General features: G+C 38.4%; 1 protein-coding gene across 5 annotated transcripts in view; it reads left to right on the forward strand.

Moving 5' to 3' along the window:
• The window catches only part of ABCC1 (ATP binding cassette subfamily C member 1), a 54,021-nt gene that overhangs the window by 1,868 nt on the left and 34,923 nt on the right, over nucleotides 1-17,230 (forward strand). For 4 of the 5 annotated variants that reach the window (XM_030483340.1, XM_030483339.1, XM_030483337.1 and 1 more), the window contains exons 2-5: nucleotides 11,395-11,571; nucleotides 12,339-12,464; nucleotides 13,823-13,960; nucleotides 15,085-15,210. In XM_030483340.1, the coding sequence (XP_030339200.1) occupies nucleotides 11,395-11,571; nucleotides 12,339-12,464; nucleotides 13,823-13,960; nucleotides 15,085-15,210 (567 nt within the window). Of the gene's footprint in view, nucleotides 1-10,568; nucleotides 10,590-11,394; nucleotides 11,572-12,338; nucleotides 12,465-13,822; nucleotides 13,961-15,084; nucleotides 15,211-17,230 lie in introns of those variants that run through there. The other variant, XM_030483336.1, reaches the window with a different exon arrangement.

Raw genomic sequence — 17,230 nt, forward strand, 5'->3', positions numbered from 1 at the left:
TGTATTCCAGTTGGTGTAAAATGTCTTTGGAAAACTCTTCTTCCTTGGCAAACTTGTCCTCATGAACAGCAGTCTGTATCCACTTTGTTGTTGCATTGTTCGCAGTAGTGGGAGAGTAGTAATGCTGGTTTTGGTCCTTATGGATGCTCTGGCTGCTTTCTTTTCTGGTGTTTCCATTGTGGCTACTACTTTAAGCTGAAGTTGTAATGGAGTTTCAGAAAATGTCTATGTACATGCAGTGTTTCACTGGGCTTCTAGATACCACCTCTGTGGTATTGTGTGCTACTGTCTTCCTGTCTTGTGGACTGCACTCTGCCGCTTCTCAGAGCTGGGTGATGGCTAGATACCCGATGGCATGTGTTGTGTTCTTGTGGTGAGCTCTATATCTGCATCAGCTATTTTGGTTGGCGCTTGCTAGTGGAGCAGCGGGATTTCCTAGCACTGGCAAGCTCTGCTTCAAGGAAGAGATGTGTTTTCTGTTAAGGGTGGTGCTGAGTTTGGGGCAGCTTGTTTTTAAATTGTGGGGGAGACTTTGCAGGTTGAAAGGACCTAATGATCCCTTAAAGACTGTATGCTAATCTTCTTAAACCTTGCTGGCCAAGATTTTGATTCTTTGCGCAGCCAAGGAATGTTAATGTTGAAAGTTCTTGTCTGAGAATTAAACATTGGTTTTATTTAATACTTAATCTGAAAGGTCAACAGCACAAGCAAGCTTGCTGTCACCTTCATACCTTCCCCGCCCCCCTTTAATCTATCTCCGTGCCCCTTCTCAGCATATTAAATTCACTGCAATTTGAATTGCTTACAGAACTCGAGTTTTTATTAGTTCCTTTGAACCATACTCCCTTTTTGGAAGGGTACTGTTTCATCCTTCCTCTCTTGAGCATCACTGAGTATCTTAGAATGAGTATCCCATCCATAACACAAAGAAAGATACAGCTGCATAAGATAAAGTAACTATTTACTAATAGCTGTTGATGACTGTAAGAGATTAAAAAAAACCCTAGTGGGTTAGGGGTAACATTTGCACTGCTCTCAGTTCAGTGACTTTTAAGGGCCTGTTTAAACTTGAAAACTCTTTTGGAATGATGTGCTGAGATAGCTTTGCCTAGGGTGTCACTAGTGCATGAGTGCAGTCTGCCTGGCTTCAGTACCAGCATGCAAAAAAAGCGAAGTGGGGTGAGGAACTCAGTCATTCTAGGTGAGCAGGATAAGCACCAAGGCAGATGTAGAACATGCTGTACACTTCGGCCTGCTGACCTAGCTGTCTGAATATATGCATATTCACACAATGATCTCAGTGGAGTTCAATTTTGAAATACCCTGTTGGTGTTCCTTTCTTTGGAGTAAAATTTTGCGGTAGTTTCAGTTTTTCAGAGCTTGTAAACTATGTAGTACCATGTTTACAGAAGTCGTCTTATGTTTGAAATTGCTCAAGGAAGAGGATAAGAGTTTTTGTGATATTTAGAGTTTTCAAGGCTATCCCCAATATGACTTTTATGAAAAAGAAGTAGGAGATACGGGTGAAAAAGTGAGTTTACACTCACACAAGCAGCTCCTGACAGTCCCTCCCCCAGTGCTCTGCCAGGAGTTACAGGAAGTCTTAGTTATGTATCCATTAGAAGATGCTGGTAAGTCAAATAGAATCTGAAATTTTGAGGTTCTTGCTTATACTTAAGGGAATGTGAGAGAAATGGCTGATATGTGTATAAGCTCCTATTATGTCTTTCACAGGCAAAGATGTGCTTTTTAAAATTAATATAGGTAGAAGTTAATTCTTCTTTATCTCAGTGGGAACTTAGTGAAGATTTTCTCCCCCTCCCCTCCCCCCCCCCCCTTTTTCTAGTTGGACTTCTGGTTGTTGAGGGAGAATTGAAAGCAAGTAATTCCATTCACTTGTAGGAGAAAAGCAAGTTTTAATCTCCTCTGTTTTGTTTTGAAAACTGTAGAGTCCTGTAATGGTCCAAGCTGTGTCTGACTGTGTAAACCCAGGCCTCTTTCTTTCCTGTTAGTACAGAAAGCATTTGTGGAGCCTCTTCTCTGTTAATAAAGAAATTGTATCCACATACTGTTCTAAGTATAGCACTTCTTCATATGGAACCAAACTACAGGACATAAACAGAATGGATGAGAAAGGTGAGGCAAAGCCTCACACACAAAATCCAGGCATCAACTTGGTGGGATTGGGCTCTGCTTCTCTTGCTGTTGTGTAGAGTTGTGAGGCTTTCAGGACTGTTTTGCCTGCTTTAATAAATGTATTTTCTTGAGTGTTTGTCCCAATGTATTATGTTTTGTATTTGGGTTGACGTTGTATTTAGGGGAGATCTACCAGCCTCTCTCAGCTGTTTGCAGACATGTTAGGATCTTCTAAGACTATAATGTGGCTTGATAGGATGTTATTAAGGAGAAAATCCATTAATATTCTTTAATAAGTGAATTAATTATAATTAATTATAATAATGATTAGCTGACATTTGTAAAGTGATATTGTGTGACGTAAACCTCTGCTGTGGGTATACTGTTTATGAGGACACTGGGACACTGATAGTTTTCCTAAAACAGACTTCTGGAAGAAAACCAAACTTTTTATGTAAGGAGTAATTTCATGTTCTTGAAGGTCTGTGGCTTCTGCTTTCATGCATTAGACAAGCAGTAAATTAGTATGTACCTTGGAATCCTGCAGCTTTTTGCACTGTAAAATAGTGCTTTCTCAGTGTGTTTGTGGCAGAGCTAGGGAGGGAGTTTGAGGTGCTGAGAGTGGTGCTGAGTGAGCTTGATAAAAGTTATGAATTTATACTCTTCCTTTAGTTGTAAAAGTACCAAGTTTATGAATGTATGTGTGATCAGAATTTTAGGAGTGTGCAGATTAGAAAACAACTTACACTTGCTGACACAGGCAGGTCATATGTGGACAGCATTTGGAATAGAGAAGGAGCAGCAGCAGTGTGTTAAACAGAAAAACCTTTACATAAGACGGTGCCTTCATTATAATAAACAGCTGATAGCTTGATTCTCATGATTTGGTGGTTGGTGGGGTTTTTAGTGGTGAAAACCAGAAGCTTATCTGTCAGCTTTCTCTTGTTTAAACCTGTAAAACATTCCTGTTGGTCTAAATTTGCATAGAAATTAAACTTCTATTAGAAATTAAGCTTATTTCTCTTGATCCAGAATAGATCAATTTACGGGAAATACAGGAAAATTAAGCCTGACATTCTGTTGTGGATGGAGATTTTCTTAACAGATGAGCTGTCCTTCTACAGCTGCCAGTTCAAGGTTGCTCAGAAAAGTTAAATGAGGAAAAAACCCCAGCAGAACGCCTGAATAACTTACGCTGTTCCATGCAGTTACAATGCAGTTTGCATTGAGATACTTTGCTATACTGGGACTAAGTGAAGGTTAACCGGGGTTGCACTGAAGTCATTCTGGGTCACATCTCTAAAAAGCCTGCTGCCGGGTACTGACCTTTTGCTTTCTTTTAATAGAGTCAGAATTCCATGCATTACTGTTTTCTCACTCTTTGCATCTGTGGTAGTTTCGGATACAGTTTATGCCAACTTAAGTGGTTATCTCAGGCCCTTTGTAGGGTTATTATCCAGCTGTATTTAAACTTCTCACGGTATTTGAACTCGATATGCAGGCTGCTGCATTATTATCAAGCAAAAGTCCTGGTTTTGGTGCAAAAAGGAGATGAGAGCAGCAATCTTTTTCATGTATCCTTGTAAGTAAGAGTGATTTCAGTGAAAACTTTACAGATGGGTAAAACCCATCCTTTTGATTCTGAAACTGAATGGTAAATATTGTCATGTGGCCAAATGTCTCATGGTACTTGCAGGGTCTGGAAGTGCTATGTCTGTCGAAAGAGGCTAAACATTTTAATTTTGCGAATGCTGACGTAATCTGTCGTATGTTTCCCTGACACAAAAAAATAGCCATAATTCAGTGGCTTTTGGGTTCTTGGATTACAAAGATCAGCTCTTGTAAATTCCACAGCTGCAGGTGGAATTTACCTTTCTCTGGTAACTTGTCAGCAGGAACTTCTTATTTTAGGCTAAAGGAAAACAAAAGCAAAACATGGGGTTTTGTTTTTGTTTTTCTTCTTGTCATTTTACACACAGTTTCAGCTGATGCAGTGCTGTCTATAACCAAAGATTTAATCTCTTTGTGAACATTAGGAAATACTGATGTTTGGGTTTTGGACAAGGAAGTGCAGACACCTGATTTAAGTTCAGAAACAGGTATTGGAAGGTAGAGCCTTTTTCTTAGCTGTGTTAACTAGTCAAATCTGCATTTTGTAAGACATTACTGTTGAGAACTTCATCTTGCTAAAACCATTTCTAATAGAAAACATGAGAAATTAAGGGTGTTTACCTGTCACTAGAAACACTTACTGATATTTCCCCCCCAATCTTCTTTATATAAATGATTTAAAAATTTTAGGACCCCTGTTTATTATAAGATTTTTTTATTTTTTTTTTTTTTTTTAATGCTCCCCCTCTTGCTCTAACAATGTTGTTTTGTGGCAATGTTTTTTTTCTGTGGGTGAATGTGATCTCCATTCTTGCATCCCAATGTGGTAATTACCATTAGTATTTCTTATTTTGCCTTCATGGCAGTAGAAGAACAAAACCTCACAAACTTACTGATCTAATCGGGCTATTATTTGCCTTAATAAATGTCTGATAACTTTGTGGGGATATGAGCACCCATCCTCATATGCGAATATGAAGGGAAGTCCTGAAGTCTCTTCCCAAATCAGCATTCTGGCATGCTTCATTTCTTCCACTGCTTGTGATAAGTGGTAGAGTTCTGTGCAGGAGCATAATTTTGTCATTTCTCCTTGCAGAAGTAGGTTTTAGAGTCTGGGAATAAGATCAAATATTTGGTTGTGTGACTTTTACTTTTTAGTAGAATCTTGGTTTAGAGAGTTCTAAAAATAAAAAAACATCCCTGGCTGCCTTTCATTAAGTGTAGGAAGTAGCTGTTGGAAAGATATTATTGTAAAATCTGTTCAAGTGTTTTAAATTTTTCTGCTACTTCCTATTTGCAGAGTTCACCCTTAGATGATAAAATAAACCAGTAAACCAGTAACGTAGTTAGTACAGGACTTCAGAGGAATTGGCAGTGTACTGAAAGCTTTAAATGCAGCATGAGCTCATGTTCTGTGCATCACAGCAGAGGTACATTTTGTCACAGGAGAGATCTATGCATTTTGGGAAACTCACTGTTTGTAAAGAAAAAAAGCTAGAGGAAATAGATGTCAGCTAAGGTATGTTTGTATATTATGCTACTTCATGTGGAATTGATACTGGAGCCATTGGATCCTTTAATGCAAGTAGTACTTTTTCCAAAATAATTCCAATATAAGCTGCATAGTATTTTTAAGTGACTAATAAACATGTAAATAGAAAGTTTGTGATTTTTGTAGTGTCGTATACCTCAGCCCCTTGTTTGGCCCTATCAGAGATCTTATTGTCTGTTCTTGTTCCTGTGACTATTGCTGAGCAGACAGGAGAGCTGCAGGTGTGGGTGTTTCTGCTGCGGTTTTTGGGAGTTCTGGAGGATTTTTCTTGTATGAATATCTGTTATTTGTTTTAGCAACCTGTCACCTCTTGTGATTTAGCCTGAACAGCAAGTGCAGCAGGCCAAATGTTACACTGGTGAAGATGGTGTATGGTTGTGCTTGTTGTAGGCTCTGTTCTAAATATGCTCTTAGAGAAATTGTGAGATTCAGCATGTTTCATTATCCAAAATGTGAATGATAAAATCAAGACGCTATATTTACGGTGTTTTGAGAACATTATTTCAGTCTGTCTTCAAAATTTAGCTTTAGAGCTAAATTGAATAAAACTTACTCGGCAAACTAAATAACTTGGAGAGCTCTTTTAAATTCATTACTTGAAAACAGACCTCCTTCTATCCTACTGGAAAACCTGGATCACTTTGTAGTTCATTGCTTTCCTTAATTCTCAACGTGGTCAACAGTGTCACTATTTTTACTATTAGTTTTAATGAAGAATGGTGGTATTGGGGACTTTTAAATAAGGTCAGGGTTCCTTTAAAGCAGCCCGAAAGAGAGAAGTCCTTTTCTGCACCCCCATCTCCTGTTGTCTGCTGATACTAGTAGCTTTTCTGGGGCTGTAGGCTCAACCACATCAGGCCAATCTCAGATATGAGGATAGGCAGGCAGGAAATTTGCTATTTTAGATAGTGTAGGCTAAAAGCTGATGGCCTCGTGGCGTCTGAGGCAGAATGGTTGAGTCAGTTCATGGGTTTATAGGTGCTGCACTGGGGAATTTTTTAATATCGTATCTAGAGCTGCCAGATGGTGAGACTTCCTTTTGCTATGAGAAAGTGGCAATACTATTATAATGAAAGTTGTCAGCTTCAGTTTCAGTGTTAGTGCTTGAGAGAGCTAATTACTTGTGTTCTACTAAATGTAAGCATTACATTAAACAAAAAATGGTTTTTACTGTTAGGAAAATAAGATTGAGAAACCATATGAGGTCAGGTTGGATAAAGCTTTGAGCAGCCTGTTCTGGTGGAAGGTGTCCCTCTCCACGGCAGAGGGGTTAGAACTAGATGATTGTTAAGGTCCCTTTTGACCTAAACCATTCTATGATGTCTTGGTATTACAAAGGAGGTGCTTCTGTGGGGGATACTGAAGTAGTTGGTACACGCCAGTGTCAATGTAGAACTCCATTTGAAGGAGTGTCGACCATGATATTAAGATTCCAATGTGGTTTTGCAATTTAATTTTTCACATAGGTGTGCGGTAAATGTTTATATTGCTTTTCAGTCACAGCTGGTTCATGCAGGTGAATTTAACAGTGAGGTTGGCAGCCTGTATCTCTAGCACACTTGTGCACAGCAGGCAGGAAACTCAGCGATTTTGGTCTCTCCTTTTCTGCCAGTGAGAATTCTAAAATGTGCTGTGTGTCAAATAGGATTATTGATGTGAGAACAGGAGGCCGCTGGCTGCTCATTTAACAGTCTTTCCTGGCTGCCAGAGGAGGGGCACCCAGCCACAAGGTCCTGTCCAGGGTCGAATACTGTCATTATTCCTCAGGCGGGGTGCACCAGGGCCATGCAGTTTTTCTGTAGTCTTCCTTTCCTCAGCAGAGGCAGAATAACTGGTCTTTTGTGTTGGGACTTCTGTCTTGCACCCCTGCCAATATTTTTATCATGCCTCTTCCTGAATTTTTAGATAGAAATTTAATATAGTTCTTTATTTTCCTGGAGTTTATGCACTGTTAAATAAGTGGTTTACATGTGAATCAGTCCACATGATTCTGGGGAATGACAAGCATTTTTTGCGCTCTTGGAGATAGAAGGTTTCACGGCAGGTGTGATAGGAAGATTTTTGTGCCATAAGAGGAAATGTGCTGTTGGGCACAAAAACTGTGGACTGGTATTTTTTTTTTTCAGCTGCAGTACTGGTGATGGAAATGAAAACTGAGAAATAGGCCAGATAAATTTAAAAATATGCATTTGCTATTCTAGGAAACTTTAAAATTGTCTGTGGATTTTAAAAGGAAAAAAACCCCAACCTGAAACTATGTAACATCTGTTGAGATGTGGTTCCTCTGAACTAGTGTAAAATGAAGCAGATCTTTTGTCTCCCAACATCTACCAAGAAGGGAAAAAGGAGTCACACAAGGATTCTTCTCCTGTGGGTTCCTACAGTCGTTTTTAAATTAAAGGCTGCTTCCAGATTATACAGTCTTGATAGCTATAAACCTAACCCCTTTCTTTCTTCCTCCCTCATTACAGGAGACCACTAGTTTATGTAGGCTTTCAGTGGACACTTGGATCTCTTGTCACTTGATGTGCTCTTGCAAAGTAGAAGGGTTAGCTGGTCAGTCAGAGTGAAAATTGCTATTTAATCTTTGAGATGTGAAAATGGGGCAACTTAGTGCTTTCACAGAACTTCTAAAACAGTGTTTCTAAAACTCAAGTCAGAAAAAAGTCATTAAATTGCTAATTAACATCTGTTAAGTACAAGGGTCTGCTTCAGTGACTGTTTCTGTGTTGATCCATAAAGAATACTGGTTTGTGCTGGGAAAAAAAATAAAACTCTGATTCTGGGTTTTTATAAAGCAAAAGAGAAGCGTGTACTTTAAACTGGCAGAATTAGTCTGTACTTGTTTAACTGAACATTGTGATTTGAATAGAAGTACATGTTGGTTTCATGATGAGTGACATGCTTTCCAGGCACGACTGAACCGCATAAAGCTATGGTATCCTCCATATAGGACTTAGGGTGTGCCCTTCTTTCATAATGGGTTGAAGTCCTCTTGACTTTGCACACTGAAGGCATTAGCATCTCCATTCAGACTGGTAGCCTGCTTCTGATGTGACCTCCTGAGAGTCCCCTGCCCTGCTTGTTGGTTCACTCAAGAGTGGCCTGAGTGCCTTTTGAACAGGCATTAACTGGGAAGCATGCTCCCAGAGGCTGATGAACAGTCTGGTCAGCCTGCAGGGGTGCCTGCAACTCATATTGTGTGAACATGGGGGAAAGACATCTTGTGAGGGCATCAGGTGCTCAGCAGGAAGTATTTGGTCTACAGCTCTGTTCCTGCCTGTGCTTACTGCCTTGTGTGGACATAGCCTGACAGAACAGCACCTAAGGAATTGGCAGGAAAAAATGCCACCATGTTTATCTTCTTATGCATGCTTTCCCCATCTTTTGTCATCTGAAATGAATGTGAGATGGAAGGGGCTTCTGCATCTCACCTGTGTGTAGCCATTTCTGTTGTACAGAGAATAATAGTGTGTTTAAGCCTAAGCAATCTCCTATTTGATATCAACAGCCTCTGGATCAAATCCTGGAAAAATGTGAAAGAAGATACACTCATCTTGCTGCAGCTGTTAAATCCTAGCAGTAATCTTTCTCCAAGCCACCCTGTTGTCCCAACTTTTTGTCCTTAACCCTGAAATACCATTGCATTGTACCTTCTTGCCTTTCATGCAGAAACATGCAAGTATGACAGTGAAATGAGAGATTGCACGTTTCTAGAACATCCTCCAGCCAATATGCATAGCAGTCATGCATATAGCACTTCCTTCTTTTATTTAGCCATGTGGCAGTGACATGTGCATTACCCGCTCTGTCCTTTCTGGTAATTGCCTGATTCATTTTACAACAAGCATTTAAAAATACTGAAAAACTTTCTGAAGCAGTATGTAGATCTTAAAAAAAAATTACTCCATAAAATATCAGTGTTCTTGTTTGTTTGTTGTAAAGCTGATTACATCCTCTCAATTTACTTGTATAATCCTATGAACTGTCTTAATTTGTGAATTGTAAACTGTTCTGCAGAGTCATGAGACTTTTTCTTGGTTGTTGTGCTGGAGCGGAGCAGCTGGGACTTAGAAAGCCAACAACATTCGTGCAGTAGCTAAATGTAAGGATGACTCAGCTGAAATTTCTGATGATATTCTGCAGTCAGGGAACTTAATAAGCATGTGAATTGCCCACAGTACCTCACAGCCGCTGCCTTGTCACGAACAATTTCCTTGACCTGTATGCAGACACAGTAAAACATAATCAGGCATTTTTATGCTCTACCAGTGTTCATTTCCTTGGATTGGCTGTGTTAAGTTCAGAGATTTTTTTTTAATTATTTTTTTTAATTTTTTTTTAACTGGCAAATTAAAAATGGTATGAAGTGAGAAGAATTTTTAGAATGCTGTGAAAATAGAGGAGAAAAGTAACAGCTGTGTGTCCTGTGCATACTGTCTGTTGTTTCTAACAGAGAAAAAGTCCTAGATTCTGACAGAAATTGAGAGGGAAGTGGGGAAAGAAAATACATTTGTTAATACCTTTTCAAAAGAAGGTTGTTTTTTCTTTTTTCTTATCTCTCCCCCCCCCCCCCCCCCAAGCAACAAACATCTTAATATGGAACGGTCATATTTAAGGGGAAACCTGCTCTGTGCTAAAATAATGACTGGTTATCCTCAAATTGAAATTTTTTCAAGCTGTATGTTCTGTTTCTCTTCAGATCTATTTTCCTCTCATTATGATTGTGTTTGAAACTGTTTAATCAGTGGAAGATGGGGACAAATACGGATCAAAGTATAGCAGTTCTCAGCAGTGGGATCTATTTCCAGCTTTGATGTTGGAATAGAAGGGTCAGACACTACAGCTCCTTTTGGTTCTGTTTCCTCATCTATAAAATGTGGATGGTGGCACTTATTTCTGTGACTAGCTCAGGCTTTTATAGAGGAGGAGGATTACTGACTACCATTATGTGCCAGTATTGGTACTGGTATTCTGTGCGGTCGTAAGCTGTGCAATTGGCTGAAAAAATGCTTTGCAACTGAAAATGACGCTGAGCCTTTGGGCGTGGGACTGCTACTCTTGGCTGTGCAGCCTTTAGGCAGAAGCCTGTCAGCTCTGCTTTGGCTGTTGGTTATTGCAGTCCACCTACAGCAGCGATATCTCTGTATTGCATCATTTTGTTGGAGAGTTAGAAATCTACAGCACTTGAGAGGAAGTGTCCCTTGTGATAATTTAACAGCAAAGTCAGTAATTATAAGGTAAAATTTCCTGCAGGAGATTTCCCTAACTGAAGCCAATCATAAATATGGTACGAAAGTTCATTTTACTCAATAGTCTGTCATTGTAAATAGTCCTTGTACCAGTAATGGAAATTGTGATCATGTTTTTATTACTGTAAATTTTGGTTGATTGTATGGTGGTTTATCTTGTTTTTGAAAATCGTGTTGAGAGAAATAGGAAAACACTGAGTTACTTTGACTTACATTTTCCTGTTGAGTAGGAAACAGGCTGCAAGGGCAAGCCTTCTATTTCCTTCTATGCCCTGTTATGAATTACCAGAAAGTCGCAACTGGGTTTGCTGCAGACAGCTTGGGAGCTATGAGACAACATTACAAATAGTGAACTGGTGTTGTCTTGCGCTGTTCACTTTTACTGTGTGCCAGATAATGTTTCCACATTGAAATTTGGGAATGTGGTGTATCCGAGTATTTATACATGCGTGCACAGTGATTATAATGGGAGATTAGCATTGTCATGTCATTTTTCTGCAATGATAATATGAAAGTCCTTGATTAATACTGTTAAAGATCCTGATCAGTACTGTGAAAGATCCCAGTATTACATTTATGTGTTATGGTAGCTGTGTATAACCAATGTCATCTTGTGAAGGTTTAAAGCTTCTAAGCTACAAAAAGTGCAATAAAATTAGATACACCACAGAATGGAGCCAGTTCAATAGAAGTAGAAATAAATACACAACAAGAGATACACAAGAAGACAGGTAGTGGCTATTTCTATTTTTTTTAAATGAATGAATGAATTAATTTATTTATTTTAACACTGAAGTTCTGTGTTTGCTTTTTCTTTAACTTGATTGATTTTTTTCTCCCCAGGATTGGAATCTGACATGGCACACAGAAAATCCAGACTTCACCCAGTGCTTTCAGAACACAGTCCTGGTCTGGATTCCTTGCATTTACCTGTGGGTCTGCTTCCCAGTGTACTTCCTGTACCTTCGTTATCATGACAGGGGATACATACAGATGTCAAACCTCAACAAAGCCAAAACGGTATGTGACTTCTTAAAAGCAGAATCTTTTCAGCTTATCTGGAAGTTTGACTCTATTCTCAGCTATGTTTTAGCATGCTATTTTTGTTGAGCATCGGTCTTGGCCTGTGTGCACACTTAGGCTGTAACTTACTTCTTCTACTTGTGTTTGATTTCCACGCCTTATGTGTTTGTTGCCCTTTTATCAGTAGGCTTTCTAAAATATATTAGGACAGAGCAAAAAAGGAGGCAAATGCTTTGTAAGACCAGATGGAGAAGACTATTTTAAGGCAACTCAATCTCAAGGCCTTTATTTCAATAATAAAAAGAATTTATGATCCTGTCAGCTTCCTAAGTTACACAGCATAGATTCCTAGAGCTGCTGCAGGTATTCTATTCCACTTCTGTTGTGAAATAGGTACTTAAGGTTTTCTTACTTTTTTTTTGCCCCCTGTAGAATAAGAGAAAAGTTTTAAGGACTATAATAGAATAGTGTATTGGAGAGATTTTCCCTCTGCAATCTGTTATTCAGCAATGAGATTCACCAGCTTTCTGCTTCATAATACACTGAATTACATGGTACTAAAGATTAGTGAACACTTTTCTTCTAGTGGGGATCCAGTAGGTAAAGCCAAATTACTCTTCCTTTGAGCATGTTGTAGAATTGCCCAAAAGAGATGATCTAATTATGACTCCTCTTCTACTGGCACAGAACATCTAGTGTTCATGTATATATTGTGCTGCCTAATCTGTGTGAACTGATGTATGAAATACACTTTTGTATTGCAGGCTTTGGGCTTAATACTGTGGATAGTCTGCTGGGCAGACCTTTTCTACTCTTTCTGGGAAAGAAGTCAAAATATTTTTCGAGCTCCATTTTTTCTTGTTGGGCCGACAGTATTGGGTATAACAATGGTAAGTTTTTCTTTTACGGCCTTTGTTCATGCGAAGCCTTAAGCAATAACATACATCTTAGTATTATTCAGTGTTGCAATTCTTTAAACTACAGTATTTACAGAAAGACTTAGTCTGCAGTTGAACTGTGAAATATTTACTCTGAAATGTCCACTTTTTTTAATAAAGAATTAGGACACCCCCTTCCCCTTTTCCCAAGCCAGCTGTGCTATGTGTTGCATATCAGCACACAAGCCAGTGCTAGTTGTCTTGCCTTAGTTTGGCAGGCTTGAGCTGCTGTTCGTTTAATAGCTTGACTCAAGCATGGGGCTGAGAAATCGAGTTGGGAGAACTGATTAAACCTAGATAATGCAAATCACACTGCACTTAGTAAAAGAGTGTCGAAGGCATTGCATTATTAAGTTTCTTGCTACAAACCCTTGCATATAACATTCGTTAAGTGCGTGTTTTCATTTGATGGCATGGTGGAAAGCCTTAAATGCCACGAGGCACACAGGTATCCCCAGCTAACTCTTTTCTACCTAGATGCACAAGTATTGTTTATTTTCACACCAGCAGCCTCCGTTTCAAGGAAAATGCAAAAATGCCTTGCTATTCATTTATTGACAGTTGCCTTATATTTATCATAGACTTGGAATGGTAGTGATTAAACATGATACTCAAGGTGGGGACAGGACACAACCACCCCAACAGCAGCAGCAACAACAACAATAAAAAACAAACAAAAAAACCCAACTGCCCTAAAGCATGCTGACAGATGCAAGAGCATGATGTTAGATAGTTTGTGGTCATTTAATAGTGCAATTCTCAAGCCGTTGTTGGGCTGATTGAAAATGCATGTTGCAGCAGCCAAGTGAGATTACTAAGTTGTACCAGCTTCCTAAAGGACTCTGAAAGCACACAAAATATAGAAATCGAGTAATATTTGATCAGTGTTGTTTGGCGTTGTGGCTTGTATGGAAAGAAGTATTTTTATTTTAAAAAGAACTGGTCAGGAAATTCTTGGAAAGGATATAGTGTCACTATAACTGCATGTTGACTTGTGATATAGAACCAGAAAATTAAAGTAGTAAAGTCTGGCAGGTTTTGACAGTGCTTTTGTGTATGTGGTCATTTACTTCTGTGTAATACAGATTCTTTTTCACTTTTTTGTCCACTTCTTATCTTTACTGCTCCAGAGCATTTAATACTTAAAGATATTTTTGAATTACACTTAAAATCTCTGGGTGTTCCTGGGAGATACTGGATTTGGAATATTAAATAAGCACACATTGACACAGTACCTTGTATAATATATATGTGTATAATGTTGTAAAACTTAAAGCATGTAAATGTATTTTTATCTTATTTGTCTACAGTTGCTTGCCACATTTTTAATACAATATGAAAGAATAAAAGGAGTCCAATCTTCAGGCATCATGATGATTTTCTGGCTCATCTCATTGTCATGTGCCACAGTGGTTTTTAGATCCAAAATAAAACATGCCTTAAATACGGTAAGTGATTGCTGGCCTCATTCAGTTGAAAATAATCCAAAGTACTGCAGAGATAGACTAGTTGCTTTCTAATTGTGCCAGTCAAGTCAGTGAATGATTTATTCAGTATACCTTCATTCCTTGAAGAACAAAAGCAAAATAAGAAAGACGTAATGGCTCTTGCTTAGAGATGCTAGTGAAATCCATAGTGATCTTAACTGCAGCAACAGTTGCCAAGAAAATTCTGCTAGCTGTTCCAGAAAGAGGATGTGTCTGCTTGAGTACAATAAAAGTGTATAATCTTTGATGTGAAAACTGTTCTGGGAGTTTACTTCGTCTTCCTGTTGATTGTACAGTGGATTTATGGAAACACTTGGTTTAATGGTTATGTAGTCTCATCTGCTGAGACAAAATGAAAGTGTACAAGTGAAATATTTTTATGTCAGTCTGCTTTATCGTAAGGCCACCTCAAATATCAGATTAATTGTGGAGCTGCCTGAAAACAGCATATCACTTTGATTTCTTGAAACCTTTAAGCTGTAATGTGAATTTTGAGAACTTTCAGCCAACTTTTGTCTTTAGCTGTTGCGAGTGGGATTTTACTGGTGAGTGTGGGAGTGTGTGTCTATCTGTCCTGTGCTTTGATTTTGGTGGCTTATGCTTTATGTATCAGTCCTAGTCTAAAAAATGGAAGAAACTCTGGAATTTGAGCACAGTGCAACAAACTGTAATCTAAATTCTGCTCCTCTAATTCTTATTTTTATCTGCATAGTAAATAATAAATTTACCTTGAAAACTTCTTATCATCCAGTGCATAAATGCCTTACTCCTGTAAAGAATAGCTTGACTTCAAATTGGGGCATGCTGTGTTGGTACAAACCATGTCTTAAAGAGAACTTCTCTACAGAGAAGAAGTTCATGCTTTGTGTGTTTATCAGAGCGATTGTTTAAAAATAACTGGTATCTTTCATCTCCTCCCCCCTCTCTTTACCTTCCCTTAACCAATAGAGACATTGACTTTAATTTGCATGGGGTTGAGTAGTGTAACATTTGTAGAATTTACAGCTGGTTTATGTTTAATAGTAACATGTTGTTTTAAAGAAATTCCTCAGTCCTGCTAATTGGAATATTACTTTCCTTTGTAGGGTGCTGAAGTGGATGCATTTCGTTATGCCACCTTCTGCATCTACTTTATCCTGTTACTTGTACAGCTCATCCTGTGTTGTTTTCCAGAACGACCACCTTTGTTTTCTGAAACAGTAAATGATCCTGTAAGTGTTCAGTCTGTACTATCATATGTGCAATATTCTGTACAGTGAGTTATAGGGCCTTAGTTTCCCAGATGCCAAGCAATTAAAATCTACGTGACTTGTTTGCAGTAGTGTTTTTTCTGCTCTTTAGTTGGTGATGCAGAAGATGAGGCCTGTAACATGCAAAACAAGGTGGGTTGTATTTTAGAGAAAAAAATACTGTTTCAGTCATTTCTGAATAGCATTCCTGAAGGTTAAGTCATATGTATTTTATTCAGAAGTGCTGCTGGAAATCAGTGGGAAATACTGGTTTTAAATGCTGTCCTCCTAGTCATCCAATACTGTTCAGTAGGCAGTAACTCATAAGGATGTGCATTCCCTTCCTGTTGAAGATGAGGAAGAGTCTACACCTGGAAAACTATGATCTGGATAGATGCATTTGACTTCCATATTCTGCTTTCTTGTGTCAAGCAGAAATGTACCTAGCTCAATTGCAAAAGCATTAGCATTATAGGGTGGTCTGCATGTAGAAATGTAATTTTGTCTAAATGTGATCTTTTTGCATATGTTCTTAATTGTATGTGTTAGCTATATGGCATGGATCTAAAGGGACCCAAGGGATGCTGGATCCTTACAGTGCTTGCTTAGCCCTAGGCTAGACCTTCTGGGTCACACTGGAGTGACACCTGTCACTGCCAGGAGTTTGGATGTGCCAATGTCAAGTTTAGAAACCTCAGTTCTCATGTTTGTGGATTTATTTATTTATTTGTTTTAAATAAGGTGTAATTCTGGTTTCATGGCTGTTAGGTGGCACTGACTGGTGAAGAAAGGTGTGATATATGTGTGTGTGTGTAAGTAAGTGTTGCCTTTAACTGTGGAAAAGGTCAATAAACAGTTGCACTTACTAAATTAGAGTTACCTTTCTGTTGGTATCCAGTGTGCCAGTGATGCTCTGCATTACCACTGGCAGTCAATCTGTGTATATGTGCCTGGAGGAAAGAGTATATTGTTCAGTCTTTGGATCCTCTTCATCTTTGGGTTCTTTTCATCTCATGCAGGGTTGAAATGTATATGACAGGATACTGTGAATTTATGGAAACCTTGTTTTCTGCTTTGATCATAGTTAAAATAATTACAAAGGTGCTTTGAAACCACAGTGGTTTGATTTTGTGTTCTGAGTATTTCTAGGAGTGTCTCTAGGAAATAGGACAGACTTCAAATGTTAACCTTCTTGTCATGAGCGTTGTGTTTGTTGAGTGTTATGATGAGGAAAAGAACAAAGCAAGTCGTATAAGTTAGTCTTAAATTCTGCTTTATTCCCTTCTGCCAAGCATTTCCCAACCAGAAATTTTTGTAAGTCTTGAGTAAAATCTTATTATGTGTTTACTTAAGCCAAAAAACTACAGTGAAATTTCTGAGACGTAGGTGCTGATGTGTATAGAAGTCAAACAGTGTGTTGTGTCTCTTGTTTCCTCTTTCTTTGCATCACTGAAGTGCAGACTTGTTACAACTTGTCTTCATCCTGTCTGCATGAATGTCAGTAGGATTAATAGTTCTTTGTGTAACAACTAATTTTATTAAAAATAGTACTGTTTTAACTGTAATCTAATATGTTTTTATGTTTAAAACTTTTGCTTTATGCAAATGAAGTCCAGGTTTTGTTGGTATAAGATCTAGTGGACGCTTGAATTTAGAGTTTCCATCTGCAAGTAGATAAAAAAAGTATAAAGGAAAAAAAAAAAATACATCATTTTATATAAAATTCAGAATATTTTGTAATTTTGTGAAGTTGAAAGTATCCTCTGTATTTGGTGAAGTAGAAATGTGTCTGTCAAGAATGCTGGTGTGGCTGAAGGCTGAAATTACCTAGCTCCATTCCCCCCCCTTTTTTTTTAGTATCTCTGAGTTTAAAACTTGTATTTATTCATTAAGTGATGGTGTTGGATTTGTTTGCAACCATTTTGTTGCAAGTATTTAAATACTTTGGAAATGTTGAACTCTTATCCCCAGTCACAAAAAGCATCCATCTCATACATATTCT

This window comes from Strigops habroptila, chromosome 4 (genome assembly GCF_004027225.2).
Source record: "Strigops habroptila isolate Jane chromosome 4, bStrHab1.2.pri, whole genome shotgun sequence".
In the NCBI taxonomy this organism is placed as follows: Eukaryota; Metazoa; Chordata; class Aves; order Psittaciformes; family Psittacidae; genus Strigops; species Strigops habroptila.